The sequence below is a fragment of the Gymnogyps californianus genome, chromosome 4, assembly GCF_018139145.2.
Source record: "Gymnogyps californianus isolate 813 chromosome 4, ASM1813914v2, whole genome shotgun sequence".
Taxonomy (NCBI): domain Eukaryota; kingdom Metazoa; phylum Chordata; class Aves; order Accipitriformes; family Cathartidae; genus Gymnogyps; species Gymnogyps californianus.
Window position 1 is genome coordinate 67,253,130 of NC_059474.1, and position 20,879 is coordinate 67,274,008.

General features: G+C 36.4%; 1 protein-coding gene across 1 annotated transcript in view; it reads left to right on the forward strand.

The window, feature by feature from the left end:
- Window positions 1-19,565, forward strand: part of LRBA (LPS responsive beige-like anchor protein) — a 432,278-nt gene extending 412,713 nt beyond the window's left edge. The window contains exons 54-57 of the mRNA XM_050895295.1: window positions 6,423-6,524; window positions 7,740-7,954; window positions 15,558-15,709; window positions 18,037-19,565. Coding sequence (XP_050751252.1) covers window positions 6,423-6,524; window positions 7,740-7,954; window positions 15,558-15,709; window positions 18,037-18,127 — 560 coding nt within the window. The 3' untranslated portion in view covers window positions 18,128-19,565. The remainder of the gene's footprint in view (window positions 1-6,422; window positions 6,525-7,739; window positions 7,955-15,557; window positions 15,710-18,036) is intronic.
- Window positions 19,566-20,879: the final 1,314 nt, after the last annotated feature.

The following is a 20,879-nucleotide window of genomic DNA, read 5'->3' on the forward strand; positions in this document are numbered from 1 at the left end:
AATTTATAGTCTAGAACAAAATTACCAATTTAAATGTTGTAAAAATTATTTGATGAATATAATAATCCTAACTCAGGTAGGAAATTATTTTGTGTTTCTGGATCTAAATTCTGTTAACACTAGCATCACAGAGATAAGCATTACTCTGCTGAGTGCAAGAATACTATATGTAATTAGAATTATGGCCTGCTTCACTGAAAAAGTATCTGTTTTAAAACAGTTACTTTTTAAAAGACAGCTAATTTATGTATGCTCTGAACTTGGTGTATGCCATCGGTATTCCCAATTACATCGATATGTAAAGGTGGTAAGCATCCATCTAGTGCAATACACTACATTATTTTAATATAGTATTTTAATAGCAAAAAAAAAAAAAAAGGAAAACTGCCGAATTGAGCTGAATTCTAGTATGAAACCTCTCATCTCAGATTATTTTCTCTCCAAGGTATGAAATACTATATAAGTTTCAACTAGTGGTCAGTTTCAGCATGTTGTAAGATGTCTTTTATCTTACAACAATTCCGCAGTAGGTGCTATTTCTGACTGAAATAACTGCTTGATGGGTTTTTTCCTTTTCTGTTGAGGTTTGTTGGTTTTTTTTCTTGGACTCACTAAGTAATGGAATAGTTATAACTATAAACCACAAGAGAGAAATATGAAGAAAATATATTATTTTTTTAGCATAAACAAAAAAAGCCCCTTCATAAAGCCGTTTTAGAACATTCTCAAACAAAAATGACAGCGTTTTAAAACTTCAAAGCTGATATTTAAGTAGCAGTCTATGAAGTCGGGATGGTGCAAATATTAAAATATTAGTGTACACTGACCCTGAATATTCACCTGCAGATACTTCCCAGGGGCTTCAAAAAGGTCTGTATTCACTGGGAGGAGTCCTGCTGAATGACTTCCAGGGCTTCCAGCAGATGAATCCTGAGTAAGGGCGAACTCGTTCCAGAAAGCTTCGCATTGCACATGGTGTAGGAATTAAGAGGCTGGGGGTTATTGACTTTTGAAATGTGAATTGTAATATCCAATTCATGAAGGCCTGTTAAATCTTTTTCTTTACTGTGTTTCTTCTGGAAATATAGCGAACCTGTTCTCTTGACATGACGTGTATGAAAAATCTCGTATTAGTACTGAATAAATGTTAGTCTCCTGTTGTACAGTGTGACTGCGGGAAGGAGTACAGTAAGCCTTTCCTGTGTTATATTTGCTGAAATGAATTCTAAAAGATACATCTAATTTTTTTTTATTTACTGATCAAACATAACAGCACTATAGCATCTTCTGTGTTTTATGGTTTTAGATTTTGCTTCAGGATAGAACGATATGTTGTTCAAAGATACTGTTCCTTTTTCGGAAAATGTACGGTTGAAGTGTTTTTTGCAAAAAACAAAACGCATCTAGGCATAAGGTTGTACTTTTTGCTGTAAAAAAAGTCTGAAGAGATGGGAAGTAGTTTGAAGGAATTAGAGGGAATGCTGATGGAGTGTCATGTGAAGAACTGGACAACAATGAAGGTCCTATATAATATGAAAAGACTGCACTGTTACATAAAAATGCATATTTACCACGGAAAGATTATTCAAACTGAAGTTTTAGGAATACTTCAGTAATATTGTGTGGTATCACTTTAGTAAGATCTCACATCCATCAAAGAGCTAGCCTTTCTGCACCAGTGAAATGGGTTTTTAACCAGTTGGCTGTTATTTAAATGTTCACTGTGTGTGATCTATAAATAATGTTAATATACAGAGTTTATATAATATTTGACAGTTGTCACTTTGATGTAATTAAACTCTGAAACTTGCTATATAATTAACATAGAAGCCTAGCAGCAAATTAGTTTTCTTGATTTACTTATATTTTGCTGAAAGCACTTTTGTCCAAATGTCATGTATTCTGTAAGTACATTTGTACTTCTCAAATTGATTTCAAACCTTTTATTGTTTTCCTCAATTTTTATCATATGAAGCAACTTCAAAATTGTGAAATTTGTAAAATGATTTTTAGAAGAATTTTCTTAGATATATAATTCGGTTTGGTTGATGTGTCCTTCTGAGAAAGTACTCAATCACTTATTTTTGCAAGAAGTAGGTAAAAAGATAGTTAGATTAACTGATGCTTCATTTAATTTGGATTTTATATTGACATAAAATCACATAATTAATTTGCCATTTAAAAGTGCCCTACAGCCTCTGCAATCATAGAATAATAATTTAGAAATGACTGTTTGGCTGTCTGTGACTTATCATAATTAACTGTCTTCTTAGCATAAAACGTAAAAAGGAGCATACTCAAATATTTTATATTTTAATGTGTTGCATAATATTATCTTACCCAGAAATAGTAGGAAGAGTATCTCATATTTCATTGTGAGATAAGTTTTTCAGTTGATCTCTAGTTTGATTTCTTTTTAGGGAGATATTTTTCTTTAAATGAGTTCCTATGTTTGGCTCAGCTCTTACAGCTTAGTGCTGAAAATATAGAAAGCGGTCATTTTAGGAATTTACTGATGGATTTAAAATGTCATGATCCTGTTTTGTTTTGTAACATCGCCGAAGCTGAAAAAATAGCAGAGAAAGACCCAGCAATACAAACCAATTTCTTGTTATCCAGTAAGGCGTATCTTCTTCTGGATGTCATTAAACTAGAAGAAAGTTTTGACTTTGCTATAATCCTGCTGTTCCTTTTTAAACGTAGTTTCCAAACGCCTAACATTTTTTCACTGAAATATCGCCATAAGCTGACATGATATCATGTGCTATTCTTTTATCTTCTGAAGCTTGAATTTTATGATTTAAAATGTACTTTAGTTACTTAAGGAAGAGTGATATTTTATGCTATTTTCTATGGGAAAACAGCTTTGTAGAAATTATTTATTGGAATGTAGGAGAGTTCTTTTGAAATAATTTGAATGGCTACTGAAAAGGTAAAGTATTATGTCCATTACTGGAAAACAACTTTACGTATACCTCCTGTGACTTAAATAAATCATTGATGACATTTGTTGCAATGTGAATGTGGCATTAAGATTCTTACAGCATTCAACTTCAAGTAGCACTCCAGCAATGGTATAGACTAAGGATATTATTATGTACTATGTTGAGAAAAGCACATCTGTAAAACTGTTGTGTCTTGGTTATTAGTGCTAGGATTTGAACTATCTTTAATTTCATTTGACTTGTTCATCTTCCTTAAGGATTTCCATAAAGATGCACTGAGTATTCTTTTCAGTCCTTAGGGTTTGCATCAGTGGTCGTAAACCTGCTTAGCAGACAAAGACTCTTTTCCCTTTGAAGTCACTTCCCCAGCTTTTCAAAAGGTCTGCAAGCTGGTTCCCCTAAAACAATTTAGAAAAGTTTGAAGTGGGCCCCCTTAAACCAGCAACAAAATAAAATTTTCTCTTTGCATTATTGAAAACCATGACAATCTTCTGAAGCAATAACAGTTTAAAAGCTTTTAAAGAAATCTGTTCTGCTCTACGACCAGCTTTTAAGTTGACCCCATTATTTGGAAAATCAGAGGCTTGGAAACCCCTAAATACTTGACATTCTTATCAAAGGAGTCAGCCTGACTTTTCACAGGACTCCTCTTTACAGTATTTATTCAAGTCCTAATTTCTTTAAATATACGATTCAGATTTCTTCTATTTCTTTTTTGCATTAAAGTGTTTCTTTAGAACAAATGTAATTTAGTAAACAGTTGATATAATTTATGAAACACTGATCCTGCCACCTGTTGATTTATACTCTTGTTATGTTTGAAGTAAAGTCCAAATTCTAAAAAGACTGCGAGTATTACTTATGTAATTTTACTTTTCTGTGGACTGTGGTAACTATATATGCTCAGTTTCTACTTCTTGTTTTAAGAATCTTATCTCCTACGTTATGTATATATTTACTGACAGCCTAACGTAAGTAAAGCCTACAGTAATGTAGTTGCTATGAGCAATAAGTTTACTATAAGGATTTTGTTTATCTACACCTCCTAATAATTCATTCAGACATTGCTTCTTATAAGTCCTTCTAACTCGAACATCTTCTATTCATTACCTCCACTGCAATGTTGTACATTTAAAACTTCTCTGATTTCAAAAGTTTCATTAACATGTGTAGTATATAATTAGATTAATTCCTTGCTGATCTATGCAAGTATGTGTTAAATGCGATTTCTGAAAGCAAAAGAAAGCAAAATAAAGCAATAAAACCAGAATTCTAGAATTTTGCTAACATAGGCAGCTCACTTAGAAGAAAACAAACTAACAAGAACTTTAAATGCACAAAGCTGCCTCCTCTTTTATGGCTTGAGGACAACAGGGAGAAAGAATTGGGTCAACAAAATTAAATTGTTACTGGATAAGACGACTGTTATGGTTGCTGTTACATTTTCCCCTAAAACTGCAAATTTGTGGCTTGTCTACATAATGTTCATTTATGATTCTTCTAAGGTGCCTGCCCCATGTTTAGGTGAGGGAAGTTCAATAGAGCAAACTTTCTCTAAAATGTTTGTGAGCATTCGTAGGATCAGCCAACGAGAAGTACCTAGAGGTCATTAAGTCTACCCTTACGCTTCTAATTTGTTGGGAGTTTTTCCTTTGCTTCTGAACTGTCTGCCATACTTCCTGGGTTTGAGTGTGTTTTGCCAAACATGATACGAAACAAAATTAATAGCTTGTAATGATTATTAAGAGATTAGGGACAATTCAGCAAGTTGCTCCAAAACATTTTCAGATTTAAAAGGCTGATAACGTACATGCGTGTGTGTGTGTGTGTGTATGTATGCACACATCTATATTTAGTGTATGTGTATATATCTAAGAAGAAACAGTTTTATTTACTTTTCAAGATTTTGTATTGTGGATATAAATTACAGATTATGACAGTAACGGCAGAATAAATCAAATTTTGAAAGGTCAAAATCCTTGATGTGATACTTTGTCATAGATTATGACCTTTTCTAAAAAGCCATTTGAATGTGGCAGCTACATGGACACTCTGGGAGGTGTTGCAAATGGTCTGAGGAAGAATGTATAATATGGAGAGTGAGCTAAGCTTTTATTTATGCAAGCCCAGATCTACACTTGTTTTCCACAGAAGTCTCTCACTGTACACGTGCAGGGTCTTGGTAGCTACCTGTTTTAATATATTCCATAATTTCTAATAAGACCCAGTACCAGTATTGCTAGTACTGTTAAGGCTCTACATGGACAAACTAATGACATTATGCTGGTTTTATCTTTTGAAAAGTTACAACCCCAAATGTAATTTGAATGATGCTACCTTAGTAACCAATGGAGTCAGTTGGCCCTATTATTACTCTGTCTCTTTGCAAAACTATCTCCTGTTTTTGAAGTAAAAAAAGTGATTTTACCACTGCTTTACTGCCTTGTTGGTATCTCACATATCATCATTTATTGTGAAGTGAAATTATTCCCTGCTGCTTAAAAACTCTAGTCCTTTTTGAAACTACATAACATTGCCCAAGATACATTCTTTAGAGTTTAAATGCTTCATAAAATGCTATGAATGAACTAATTATATGGTAATACAAAAATAACATTGTGATTTCCATGGAATGCTAGTGCCCTTGAAGAGGGTGATCCAGCAAATGACCTGTGAGTGAAGTTATAAAACTGTTTAAAGAGCTTTATAGCATTTGCTTACCCTTTCTGTGTCTTGACCTGGAGAACAATTTTTTTTTTCCTTTAAATGTGCCAGTTGTACAATTTCTTTTCCTTTATGGTATCCATATATGTTTGATTACAAAGAGAATCTCAAAAAGAATAGAGTTTTATTTGTTCTTGTTGCAGGGAAATGTCTAATAGGAGCAGTGGTAATTAATGTTGGGTTTGGGTGTTTTGATTTTGCAAACGCATCTGAAATTCATACTGATTATGGTCCAAGCTCCACATCTTACAAGGACCTAGACGTCAGGCGGAGGTTTCAACACTGTTACTAGGTTAAAATAAAATCAGTCAATGGATGTTTTACTTCATCTTTGGGCACTGTAGGTGTCTCCTCTCAGTACCTGTCAGTGACAGTTGCGTTTACTTATGCCTGTTATAGGAAAAGGTAGTAATTGACTTAGATCTCTTCCTCCACAAAAAAAAATAGAGGGGGAGACGGAGGGAGGGGAAAATGCAAATCTGTGTGCTCCAACTTCTGTTTGGTTTTACTACACACCTGACTTTTATATTAATGTGCATTAGTAAATGTGCAGGCTGAATTCCTATAGTATGCTGCTGCTGTACTATATAGATACGAGTACAGAACAACCATATGCAAACGGTAGCATAGAAGTGATTTGTAAGGAACATCAACTCAAAGACCAAGGAAACTGAAGACGCTTCAGTGATTGAAAGCAGTGATTTTAGAAACAGATTGTAACCAAGGATTGCTTTTATTGTTTTTTCATTGAAGGTGATTTTGCAACTCCTCGAGCTATTTTGACAGGACATGACTATGAGATCACCTGTGCTACCATTTGTGCTGAACTTGGCCTGGTAATAAGTGGTTCAAAAGGTAAGGTAGCTGTTGTCATTTCTTTCTGTTCATGAAGCTATAATCCTAATGCAAAAAGGAATATAGTTGCAGGTGGCAGAATTTATTAACTTTACGGTGGTTTTATTTCTAACCTTTTTTTAGTTGCTATGGAATTTGAAACCTCTTTTTAAACACGTTAAAACTGAGGATTATTTAGACATTTACAAGAAGAGACAACCAGATCAGTTTCCCTATTATAGCCTACTGATTACTATTTCTTTTTGTTTGTTTATCCAGTGTGTAATTGCATGTAGCATACAGTTGAATACAGCTCTTGACTGCCAGGATGGTGAAGAATGTTTGTTATGGATAACTTCTCAGAAAGGGAAGCAAAAATTAGTTTCAGGAGAATGTGCTGTCTTATTTGTTTGATGAAGGGTATATATAAACTACCAACTAAAATTCATAGTAATTCTGTTCAGGCTCTTTGAGCTTAGCTACAAAGCCTGTAAGTATACCCCATTTGTGTTCTCAAAGGGCTGCTTTTGGCAGGCAAATTATAAAGAATGGTGTTGATTCCATGGATATTGTTTATAATTTTCCTATTTGCTGGTCCACAATTATTTCTAAACTGGAAATTTCTTAGAGTTAGGATCTTTCTGCTTTAGTGTTTCTAAAGTACCTACTTTGAGACACTTCAAAGTTGGGTGTACTCACCATATGCACCTGTGTGCGTTTCTGTTTTATGCATGTGAACACTTGTGGCTTACAGGCAAATCAGGTATTTGTCCAAATATACTAAAAAGCAAATAATTAGTGGATCATGTATGGGTTAAAATCTTCATCTAAGCACATACACTTTTAGAGTACCTACGTATGTAAATTCATTACACTTACCTCTGTGTGTCTTCGCATTTTGAAAATTTCATTTTAGGATTCAGTACATTTATTTTTGTGCTCTCAAAATTAACTACTACCAGTTTTAAAAGAAAATCCACAAAAGAAAATCTGTTAGGTCTCTAACTAGTTTTGGTAGGTGCTCTAAAATACCTTAATACAAAGCTTTTAAGGGATAAGCTGTTCATTTTACTTTCTGGCTAAAGTCAGAGGCTATCCACTTAAACATGGTAAAAATCATTATAATGTATTATAATAGTGATTACCTAAGTAGAAGTCATTAATTATTATTTGATATATGATGTCTTTAAATGAGCATGTAAATCAATAACTAGAGGTTTTATTCTGTCTCATTAGAAGGACCATGTCTCATACATTCTATGAATGGAGATCTGCTGAGGACATTAGAAGGTCCTGAAACATTAGAAGGTCCTGAAAACTGCCTGAGACCAAAACTTATTCAAGCTTCAAGAGAAGGCCACTGTGTCATATATTATGAAAACGGCCTCTTCTGTGTATTCAGTGTGAATGGGAGACTTCAAGCCACTATGGAAACAGATGACAAGATAAAGGTGAGTGTACTCAAATGTGTGCTAAAGACTGTCAGTTCCAGTATCAGGAAAAGCTATCAAAGTTGGAGTTGTGTGGAGACTCTTTCTATAGCCAGGCCATAGAAATATATGGTACTAGACCATAATAGCAGCATTCTGAAAAAATTGTAGTTAAGGGGACCATGTACTCCTAATAGTACTGTTTTTAATTTTAAAATAACTCTGTTCATACAGTAAGGAATACTCTGTAGGCATTTCCTTGAACTGAAGAATACAAATATTGCTAATTGCTGACCAGGAGAAGCCAGGCTACTACTTTACTTTTGAGTCTGAAGGCAGGAGGTTGTTGGACATGCTGTTTTGGATGTTGGCTTTCCCTTTTTTGGCATCTCTGTCTACATTCCTTCATCTTAGCTTGAGATAGCATGTGTTGTGCTGAGCTTCAGGAAGTTTATAGGCATATGTCTATATTTCAACTCTTTAGCCCTTTGGCATTTGCTGAGCAGGCAGCTAGGTTCCACATCTTTAGCTGCAAGAGACATGGAGCAAGTCCAAAACTATGCAGGAGGCATTTTAAGCTTATGGTTTTATGGAAATTATTTTATAGTACAAAATGCAGGTCTTTTGACAGTTCGTATGAAATAGTACCTATGAAGCAGAGCAGAACCTGCCAGTTATACTGCAGTGAAGCAGAAATGTCAATAGAATACTTTCCTTGAATTAAAAATATTCCCACTTTTTCCTTGAATGAGAAGGAAAGGAAAGGGAAGGGAAAAAAATGAACAGGCATTACCAAATCTGCTAGAAAGTTACAGAATGCAGCAGAGACATGAAGCAAGATCACATTGCTGGGTCAGCATTCAGGCTACCTGAACTATCTGAAGTTATGGTCTCTATGTCGGTAGCCGTGGTCTGAGAGGCACAGAATCACAGAATGCTTGAGGCTGGAAGGGACCTCTGAAGATCATCTGGTCCAGCCCCCCGGCTCAAGCAGAGCCACCTACAGCCAGTTGCCCAGGACCATGTCCAGACGGCCTTTGAATATCTCCAAGGATGGAGATTCTACAGGCTCTCTGGACAACATTTGCCAGTGCTCGGTCATCCTCACAGTAAAGCGTTTCCTGTATAAAAACTGTTTAACTATTTAACATCAGCAAGAGGAGACTTTTGTTATTGTAAGCATATAGCTGTACTACACCTCCAAGCTGACTTTCATAATCTGATGGAAGAGCCCAGCAACTCAGCTGCTGGGATTTCCAATGTTCTCTTGAGTTGAAAACTCTCAAAAGTTCTTCCTTTATTTGGATTAGATGTTTCAGGAAGAAAATGCCTCTTCACCCTCATGTTCGTTTTACACAGTTATTGAAATTCTTTCAGATGTTGTGCAAAATTGTGAGCATTTTTAAATTTACATCCGTTCTTCTCTTGACTCTATTCATATTAATTCTTAAGATGGAAGAATGTGTCAATATGTTTGAAAGAATTTTGATCTTCGTTGCTTCCATTTTATAACTTACGCAGAACACTGAACGCTCCATTACCACTGAAGTCTCCAGTGTAGTTCAGTGTATTCCACTCAAAACCTTCTAAAACTATGTCGTGTACTATACTCTGTTAATGCAACATTCCTGTGTTTTCAAAATGTCAGATACGTTGGTGATGGAATATACGGAAATAACTCTCTGTGTAGGTCTCTCTTCCATAGTGAGAGTGCTGTCTGCAGGGGTGAGAGGGCATTCGATCTTTGGATGCTGTGGCAGCCACAAGTGCGGATTTGAGGCTGGGAGATGAAGTAGGAATGTGTATATTTCTGTCCCAAGCCATTTTTCCAAATTAATGTAGATTCTTGCTTCAATTTTTAATCTTTCTTCAATTCTCTGAAATTGCACCTTTGGCTGTCCTTGTACAAATGCTTTTGAGATTTTCAGCCTACCCTTCATCCCAGTTCTTTCCATAAAGCAAGTACATATCACAGTGTTTTCTCTTTTTACAATAATAATGTTGATAATCTGTCACTTTCAGTTGTGATTATGTTGTCAGCTAGGCCAACAAATCTGTAAAATATCTAGAAATCCCTTGCTGGCTAAAACAATTTCTGTAGTGTTTCAGTCAGTACTCACAGCTTTAGGAATGTTGCTAGAGGCAATGGAAGTTCCGCTCTCTGTGGGCCAGAATTACGTATGTATAGGGGTTTGGGTTTTATTTTGTTTTGTTTTGTTTTCTTTCTCTCCCAGTGGTCCCAGTTGGGCTTTACGCTTAAACAACCTACAGCGTCTTTCCCAGTGCTTCTGCACTATATCATGTTAGAAGGCAAGTGGCAACTGCGTGATTAAAGCAGGGGCATTTAAAATGAATAGTACCTACCCATGGGCTGTGCTGACAAACATTTTTCGTTGGTTTTTGCTCGAGGAGGATAGAAAAGGGAAGGAAAAGGTCATAAGTGTTGAATCTGTAATGTAAAATTCTAGTTTCTATTTTCCTATGCTCATAAGTGTTGAATCTGTAATGTAACATTCTAGTTTCTATTTTCTTATGTCCTTATGGACCAGTATTTCAGAACGTTATTGACAAAACTAGCAGTTTTCAATAGTGATGTTTGGAACAACATTCTGATTTTATTTCTTGTATGCTTGTGCTAGAAAACTGCTAGAAAAATTTCAGACGCTCGGGGGAAATTCAAAGTCTAATCAATGCCTTCCACCTGTTTTTGTTTTAAATACTGTATTGCTCAGTGGAGCTTAGGCATATCGCAGTACATCTACCATGTAATGTTTAGATATCTTAATGAATAACTTAACTCTAAATAGTCTGCTTGTTCTGAGAAGTAAAGTTATTCTACCCTAAACAAAGACTGTATGCTGTTTCACCCAGAGGAACCAATTTATTTTCCTTTCCTGAGTCTGTTTTGAAATGTGGAAGTGCCCACAAGACTCCTGCTGCTGTAAGCCAGGGCTGTCACAGTGTCAGCTCTGCCTTTTTACAAAGCACTGCCTTTCAAAAATCTGAGATGTTAAAAGGGATTTGTGCAAAGTTTTGAGACTTTCCAAGGAAATACAAGTCAGAAATACAGCTTTTAGAACATTGCTGAAATTGTGCACTTTGGGGATTATTTGAGAGTCTGAAGCTCATGTTGTGAGAAAGATTAGTTGCAGAGTTGTTTCAGTTTCCTACCTAGCAGAATCATAGATAAACTGCGCTGGGGAAAAGCAGAACAGTAAAATTGATTCATGTCATCTTCTATACCAGTTGGAGTACTTGGGAGTAAAAGCATCCTTTCGTTTGTTAAATCTTGAAGGGCATGTCATGAAACTGAAATGTTGACAGGGTGACCTTTTTCTTCCATTCATTCCTCCATTCATATGTATATATATATATAGGCAAGTGGCTGAGAAATTTATTAATAAACAGTAAAAATAAATAAATCAGCATCTTGTCTTCATGACAAGCCAATGACTTAGTAAAATTGCATAGGTATTAGTAAGGGTTCAAAGGCTATACTTTATTTAATCAAAAGATCACAAAACCCACTGCATTTTGCAGGTAGTGGAAGAGTTAAAGATTAATGGCTTTAATTTGCCTTTTAATATAGCATTTCTTCAGTAAAAGCCTCAAGTATAAAATTCAAGTGAACCATGACCATAAGGTTAATGGATTTTCATCAGCTGAATTTTATAAGTGTAGCAAATAATTATTTGTCACGGTCTTCATTGCAATTTGAAAATACCCTTAGGAGACTGCCATTGCTATAGAGAAGAAAACCACCCCATATTGATTTTTGCTTCTAATGAATAATCTTTTTAATAATTGTGTGTGGTATATTAGATCTCATGGTCATCTACTCAGTGCATGCAAGTTCTAGATAATTTTCACAGTCTTATCTCAGTTTGTTTTCTACCCCTTTCTTACCGAGTTACTATACTCTTCTAAGAGGGTTTCTAAATGAGTTTTCAAGCTCCTTGGGGCTGTGCTTTGGGAGGTGCTTAGCATATCTTTGTAGGCTGCTAGAAACAATCACAGAAGCAATTTATGGTTGAAACATTTGGTTTTTTGGGGGAGAAGCTTCAGCTCAGAATACTCAACTCTAACCTTGGTTAGTATTCAATTTTCCATACTTAGATATGGTCGGAAAAAAACTCATTCTGCTTTAAAAAAACATATTCTGCTTTATTGTGTCTAAATTTACATGTATGTGTTGTCATCCTAATTCAAAACACAGCTGGAATAGGTTTATAATTATTTTTTTCAGTATTATAATATTTTGTTTACAGTATATGTTTGTATTTCAGTTACATTCATTTTAAAGTTATTGTGTGAAATAAAATTTTAGCAATGTGATTCATTCTGATTACTTGGCAGTTGTTGCAGTAAACGCTCAAAATTTATAATATAATATAGAAACTCTATCTTAATGAAGTGTTGCACATCATATAATTCTTAAAGGATATATTTGGCATCATAGTAATAGAATACAGCAATACAAAAAATACAGATGTGCAATATGTCTGACTTCAATTATTGCTGCTCACGAAGCAGTATCTTATGTACGCTTTACGTTTTGGTTTCTAGGCTTGTCAGCAGTCTGTATAAACACTTTAATTTTGCATGAATGTAACATTTTTGTGTTTTAGTTTCTCTCTTTTTTGTGGTGCATGCGCTATAAATTCTGTATATTAGAAAAACCAACAACTTCCTTTTCCTGAGGAATTTAAAATCACAGTATGTTACAAGTTTTGCATATCGAAAAACTGTAGAAGCAGAGATTGCAAGTGCCAAAATACTTGCAGACTTCAGCAGAGAGAGAGATGTTTGCAAGATCCTCTCTTCAGTTCTTTCTACTGTTTCCTAAATCTGAATCTTTGAGCTGGAATTTTGCTTGTAGACTATCATCTTGAGGCAATTTCCTTGCCTTCCAGTGACAATGTTTTAGTTAAAGTGGATCAGACTATTTGTAGAACGTGTGTGTTTGGAATTTAAAAGCCATTGCTCTGAATATCCTCCATTCTTACATTGTTCTATTGAAAAGTTTTGTGGCTCCCTGCCTTGGGTCAGGGAGCTGAAATTTATCACGAATTAGTCCTGATGTGAAGGATGTGTATTTTGTTGAAAAGCTGCCCAAATTTAGCTGATTCACAAATCTCAGATTAAATGCATTCAGTAGATAATGCTTAGCATCTACATTCTGTACTGAACATCTGTAGCCCAGGGATGCAGAGTTTTCCCCTGCAACCAATCATCCCTTGTAGAGGGATGCACAAAAATGCCATGGCAAGAAATGTGATGAGGTGATCCTGGACGAGGAAGGGGAAGAACTGATGGGGAAGCAGAGGAGAAAGAAGAGCAGAATCAAGGATAGAGCCAACGGCAGAATGAAAGAGATGTTTGCCAGAGTGACAGGAACATTGAAGTAGAGATGGGAATGTAGAAACTTGTCAGAGACTGGGAGAAGACAAGAACAGGCATAAAGGAGTGAAGGAAAAATAGGAATTGGAAGTAGGAGCAATGGAGTAAAGGATTAGGTAGGATCCGGAGTTTAATACTAGATAATAGTACTTCATAGTAGCAAAGTTCCTTATTTTCCTTTTGATAACAGCCAATCATCCAGCAAACAACTAGCAAAGTTGTTTCTCACCCTTCCATGTGCTCAAATGAAGAGGATAATAAGCTGCTGCTGTGCCGAGTATTGCGTACAAAAATAAAAGTAGAGAGCAGAGAAGGGAAAAAACAGAAGTCAAGCTGTGGAGCAAAAGTCAGAAAGTCTCAAAAGAGAAGAGGCATCTGGAAACAGGAGAGCGTAGGAAAAGGTTTGGGCTTACAGGAGTTATAATAGTCCAAACTGTAGTTTTAAGGGTCTTGATCTTGCTGGCAGCTTGTGCTGATGTCATTCCACCTGACAGAATTCATTCAACTTTTTGGTTTTGTTTTTTTGGAAAACCGTACAAACCCTTCAGTTTTCCCAGATAGTTGGAGTATGAGGCTATAAAATCAGGGCCTGGTATCCTCTACTGCTTAAGTTTCTTTTCTGCCTGGCAGCAGGACAGGGTCTTCCTTCCAGAAGAAGTTTTGTACTCTTCAGGGTTACTGTAGTAGTAATTGCTAAGACCTGTATTGAAAAGGTGTGTAAGATCCTAGTATTGCTGTGAGAAAAGTCAGTAATGGAGTCTTCCAGGGGTTGGTGTTGGGAACTAGTTTTATTCAACGTTTTCTGAGGTAGGAAATGCTGAAGGTCTAAAGAGTGATGAAGGCAATGGATGAGATGAATGCAGAACTGTTATTCAGGAAACCCCACAATATGAGACCTATGGGGTACTCATTGAAACTAGTAGGATCACTTCAAAACAGATAAAACTATTTTGCACTGTAATGAACTTCTGCCAATTTTTTTTTTTAAATTGTGGGGGGTTGTTTGGGTTTTTTTTTTTGTTTGCCACAAAAGGCATCAGCAGGCTCAAAAACAGATTAAGAAAATTCATGGGCAGCATGTCCATAAATAGATACTAAAGGGAATGGTCAGAGATATATTTTCTGATATTCCTGATCCAGTGATTGTGGGTGCTGAGGAGCACAAGGGGAAGGGACTGTAGAGTGGCCAGCCTCACAGCATCTCCTGCTGCCACTGTTGGTGATACAACACTGGGCTACATGGATCATGGTCTGTCTGACCCCACAGGGTATCACTTATTCTAATAAAATTTCACGTTCAGTTCTCTTAAACCACATTTTGGCTTATTTAAACTGGCAAAATCCCTCTTTAAGAAATATTTCTCAAGCTTCCAGTCATCTTAATATCTGATAGTATCATCTGCTATAGTCATCAGATAAGTGAGGAAAGTTGCTGTTCTTCCAGGTACTCAATATGTATCATGATTTTTCCAACAGCACACAAGAAATATCAAAATAGATTGAAGACTCCTGTTTTAAGAAGCCTGCACTGTGAAAACCAATGATATCCCATCTTTCTCCATGATCTGGATCCCAAACAAAGATTTCAAATGTAGATTTGCCATCAGTCCCCATGATGCATGCAAAATCAGGGTATAAGCCATTGAATTTGTCACAGGCGGTTTCAGGATAGATGATGAAAGGAAACACAGTCTCTGTTAAGAGGGGTGGATCATTATCTTATTAATCCAGAGCAGGAATCTAAAAACGCTGGTCTAAATTAATTCTAGTAATTTGTGTAACATTTCAGTTCCCTCCATCATTCAGCCTTTTGCCAGAGAGAAAAGGAGGATAGCTTCTGCTAGGCTAGTATTAAAGACCCTTGGGGGAATGGCAGGTACTATATTTTAATGCCAGTGCTGCTCGATCTTGTAAATCTAGCTAATTAGAAGAGTAAAATTCTTTAGCTGACCTCATATTAGATCTTTGAAATATGGAATAAATCACAGGTGAGGTAAAACTTAACTAGTGACATCAAATCTATTAAAGACATTTGTGCGTAATAACATTAATTTTCTTGCTGCGTAGAATAACATAACAATAATGTTGCTTCCCAAAAGCTTGTGTTGATATCAAGTCTCCCTAGACATTCAGCTGTCAGTATGAAACTTTGTATGAAAGTAAAAGAGAGGGAGTAAGAGCAACACATATTTATCTGACAAATATCCATGTGATTTCCCCTTAGGCAATTCAGCTGAGTCGAGATGGACAGTATCTGCTTACAGGTGGAGACAATGGAGTTGTCATGATACGGCAGATGTGGGACCTCAAGCAGCTTTTTGCTTACCCAGGGTGCGATGCTGGAATCCGATCCATGGCCCTGTCGTATGACCAAAGGTTAGAGCAAAGTCTGGTGTCCACAAGAATTTCAGAGAATATATACTTACAATTAAATTGCATTTTTGTTTTTCTTCTGGTTTTGATTTTCTGTGGATCACAGATCCTGGTGATTACACTGGGAATTCTGCGCTTGCATAAGTTTCTTTCTAATGTGTCATATTTAGGGCAGATAATCTTTTTCAGGATTTCAGCTCTTGGGGGAATGAAGAGAGATTCAAGAAATCTTACTTTGGCAGACTTTCAAGATAGGTTGAGTTATTGGCCTGTACCAGTGTACACTGGGGGTCACATGGAGGTGGAAGGTTACATATGTGCTTTTCATGTTTCTTCTTTCACTTATGATACAAATCACATTCCTAATTCCAGACCTTTATGTTAAAAATAGAACAGTTAGAATAGTTGCACAATATGATTCCCTCCACACATCCATATTTTGCTAAAGCAAATAATAATTTTCATTTCTAGAAAAGTTGTTTTATCCGCATAAAGCATGATGCACCTTGCAGATTCCTTCTACTGAAAGCAATCAGTTAATATTTTTACTGCCTTTTTACATTACACTTTCCAATGCTGCTGTACTTAAAAGTCCTTCTGTGTTTTTATCACAAAAGTATTGTTTGTTTATAAGATGGATGCTTACCATTTCATTTGTACACTTTTACCTTCCCGGCTAGAATTTTGTTTGCTTTGGTGTATTTGCTTAGTGGAGTTCCTGTGTACTTTTCAAGCAGATTTGGCTCCTAAATCCCTTAGGAATGTCTACATTGTGCAGTAAAGCATATTGCTGAGACTCTTAACCTTCCACTTACTGAAGTCCATACTGAATGTTTTAACATTTTTACCTGGACTACATTTCTAGAACTTACAAAAAATGAACTTAAAAAAATCCAAGCCAGCAAAATCTGTGGACTTCAATCAAACATTCGACTTCTTTTTGTTAAGCATAATTAGAGATTATAGGCATTTTTGAAGAAACAGTTTTCCATTAAAAAGCCCCTGCTGTTAAAAATATTTCAAAAGCTGGAGTTACAGCTGTTGAATTTTAGACCTCTGAAATTTATACAATTTTACATTTAGAGAATCTTTAAACTGTAATTAATGGCATATCAACATCATCTCCGCATGTCAATAAACTGAAATTTAATAGGGACATCTATAAATTTATCCATGTGCTCAAGTTAGGAACCTATTCACTTTGGGTTTGAAGACACAGAAACTCCGAAGAGATTTACTCAGAGTATTTTACTGAGTAATTACTCAGTAATTACAGGTAATTACTCAGAGTAATTTATTTGGTATGCATGAATGTATGTGTTTGAGTGACAGTGTGTAAAAAGACGTTTTAACCTAATACAAGAACAATCAAAATGGTGCTCTTGAAATGAAATAGTGTGATACTGTCAAAATGCAGTGTTTTGATGATCTCACATTCAGTCTTTGTTTTGAATGAAAAATTACAGCTTTTTACTCTGAATATTTTTTTTAAAAATTCTGAGGCTTTTTTCCTAAAATGTCAGAATTTTATACGTCCTCATACTTTTGATTTTTGTAAAACTTTAATATGAGACAGTAGAAAAGACGATATAGAAACTCCTGTAATTGTGTGCTGAGTCAGGGTCATGGCTTTTCAAACAGATCTAAATCATCTCTAGTAGTAGGCCAAGGTAAGGAATTTAGAAAGAAAGAGTGCCTCAGTGGGGAAAGCACAGTGATTGCTTTAAGGAACTTCCAAAACAATCAAAGCCTTCAGATTGCTTTCAAACCCAAACACTAACATTTCCAACTGAAGTCCTCTGCCCATATCCAATTCCTTCATGTAGATCATGTGCTTAAATGGGGGAGGCGAATCTGAAATGAACACTTTTCCTAGCCTTCCTTCACTTTGCTGCTTCATCCCACTCCAATACCCCCCAAAAGCCAACCAAGCAAGCCAAGAAATAATCCCAGGAAATCTGAAGTGGCCTTGCAGGACAGTGATGCTGGTAAACAATTCTGTTGTCTAACTCTCAATTGTAGCTTCAGGCCGACCATACAAACTGTTGCATGGTGTTTTGTATGTTTTGTGATCCATAAATCTGTCAGAGGTGGTGCAGATGGCAGGTTTATTCAAATCCAGCTTGCTGGAGTCCTTGGAAGCCCAAGATGGGAGCCCCTAAAGCCTGACTTTTCTGGTATGTGGAGCACTTCCAGCTCCAGCTGTCTTCGGGAAGTTGGTCGCTGCCTCGGGTTCTCGTGCCTATATTGATGTAACTCTTCGGTGTGTTGACTCATGTATCTGAACGTGAGGTGGTTCACTAACGAATCTGGTCTTGTGCTTTCCTTAGGTGTATAATGACTGGCATGGCTTCTGGGAGCATCGTGGTTTTCTACAATGATTTCAATCGTTGGCACCACGAGTATCAAACCAGATACTGATCTTCACAGAGACCAAGATTAGCACTGATGTGGGCAGCTGTTGTCAGAAGGAAACTGAACACAGCACACCTCCCTTGGTGTCTTGCCACAACATTGTTCCTTATAAATAGCTATATTACATCTGAATGTAACTTAAATTTGCTGGAAGAAGCAACCTATTTTTTAAAGTTAATTGCTATTTTTGTAGACCTTGCTTGACTTTTTTGGGGAAGGGCAAAGAAGCAGAAAAATGGCTGCTGGGTTCTGTAGTTAAAAATCTATATTTTTAGTCATAATGAGAAGTCTATTTTGATCCCTGTATGTAAAAGAAATCTAAAGTAAAGATGGTTAAAACTCACATTCTAGCTATATTATGAAGAAACGGATTTTCCATGTGAAGCTTTATCTATAACCTTGAGGAATATATGATTTTAACATAATGGAAATGAATTACGATGTTTGGGGAATTTTAATCTGTGCTATCTGTACCACACTTTGTCTTGTACTTTTCCAAATGATTGTACTACATCAGCACTGAAGTTTCTGGGAATCAATGGTAATATTTAAATTATGGTTAATGTAATTTTAAACTTTGCAAATCATTTCCATCAATGTTACTATTCAAGCATGTTTCTAGGCCTAGACAATTAGTTCTCTTTTAGTTGTATGTTTTGTGCAGTTAAGAGAGAGAAATTGGGAATGGAGTTTGTGTTACATCAAGTGTGAATCCTTCTAGTTTCTACCTGGCATCTCCTTCAAAGCACACCAAAACGTGGATTGTTCCTCAAAACCAGAAAGGCTGTTTTGAAGACTTTAAACTCAAATTAGAAATCCACAGAGGCAGGTATTTTTTAATAGGTGCAAGTACCAAAGCACACTTCTGCTGGTTGACTGTGAAAGCACTAAAAAGGCAGGTGTTTGCTGGTGCCCAGACTCTATACAGCAGCAGAAGCAGTAGACTTGCAGGCGACTTTCTTTTTTTTTCCCAGAACTAGCCCCTGCAATACTGTAGCACATGCCATATTCCTTTTCTGCGTATAGCAACACTATCTTTTTATATTTTGCTATCACCAAATCCAGTCAGATCCTGCCCAATCATATTAAATTACCTCTTTCTTTTAGGAAATGAAAAATAATTTATACTAAGGAACAATAAGTTATTTTGGTGTTGCACAAATCTACTTTTCTACAAGATTGCTGTGCAGAACTCTGTGAAAATATTTGTGAAAAGAACTGTTATTGTTTTGTAAGTCTGTATTGCATAAAAATCTTCTTTGTATGTTGTGATCTATATGAGTTGAAATTTACATTCCATATCTGTATTGATACATACATTTCTCTAGCTGCCTACTAGAGCAATTCCTGTTTTTTCTAAGCATTTAACTACTATCTCTTTCAGTAAAGATTTGGAATGAGAAAATTCAGTTTGAGTGAAGAAATTAAATAAAATTACATTTGTAATTGAGAGCTTCAGTGGAGTACTGGGTTCTTGTGATTCAATGTCCATTCACAATAGAGGAAATAGGTGCTATGGCTAATGCATTTAAAGTACTCTTGGTGTTTATGCAATGGTGACTAAGTTTTCTGTGCTTTCTACATTTTTATACTGATGTGGTTATGGTAACATCAGTAGAGTTACATTTTTATGTTTTGTGTAGCAGAAGGATGATCTGATTAAGTGAAGACTCTAGTTGTCATGTCTGTGGTAGGTGCCCAGTGTATTTAGGAGTAACATTTGTTACGCAAAACTTGTACTTCACACTTCCTTAAGTTCAACAACATTCATAGCCTTATATCAGAAGATTTTGAGGGGAAATTGGTGTGCTCTTGAAGTTCAGTTTGCATTTGTCTCAAGCAAGGGGTGGGTTTCCTAGGCTAGGTGGAGGTAAAAAAACCCAAACAAAGGTGTATTTTGCCAAATGGAAATCCTGAAAGTCTTCTCTTTATGATCTGCTGACTTAGGAAGCACTTTATTCGTGATAGAAGTAATAGTTTCTGATCTTAGAGCCAAAATATTTCATGGGGAGTTGATTTGGTAGATTGTTTGTTTTCGAAAGGGCCCTATTGATCATGAGACGCTTTCCCAAACTGAAAGCACGTCTGTATCTGCGTGTGCCATCCTGAGTTGCATCCGGCCAGCGCATGCTGATGGGCAGCTGTGCGATGGTATCAAGTACTCCTCAGGGAAGCAGCAGCAGCAGTGCAGCGCGGCGTTTTGCACATTACGAGTGCTGCAGCCCTTCTGTGGAAAAGGACATCTTCACCTTCTGCTCCGTGAGCAAGCCTGTGAAGACACCCCCATTCTGGACTGCTTCGCTGTGGGCTTTGGTGAGTAGGTCATACCCCTCCTTCCACGGGTAAAGAAACGTACCTCAGGCACCGCCCTGGGGGGCCAAGCTTGCACTTGGGATCTCAGCTTGGCTGAACTAGTCCATGTCATGCTGTTTGTGATGAGGTGGCAAAAAAGGGTTAAATTTCTGGCTATTCAGGTATTTGTTAGTCTGCTCAGGGCAGCACCTGTGTCAAATGGATTGCCTGAAACCTCTTTAATCAACAGGTGTCAGGCATTAACCTGCAGCTGGGCCCCAGCTAGCTGTTATTTGCAGAATGTTCCTGAAAAAGAGGGAGCTGAGTTCTCTCTTTCCTCAAAATTCAGAGGGAGCATTTATGAACAGCATTTTTTTTTTTTTATGTGACAGTCCGGGCTTTCTTCTGTTCTGGTAAGTTCAAATGGACATAGTGTTAGCTATAGTTTATGTCAGGTGCTCTGGAA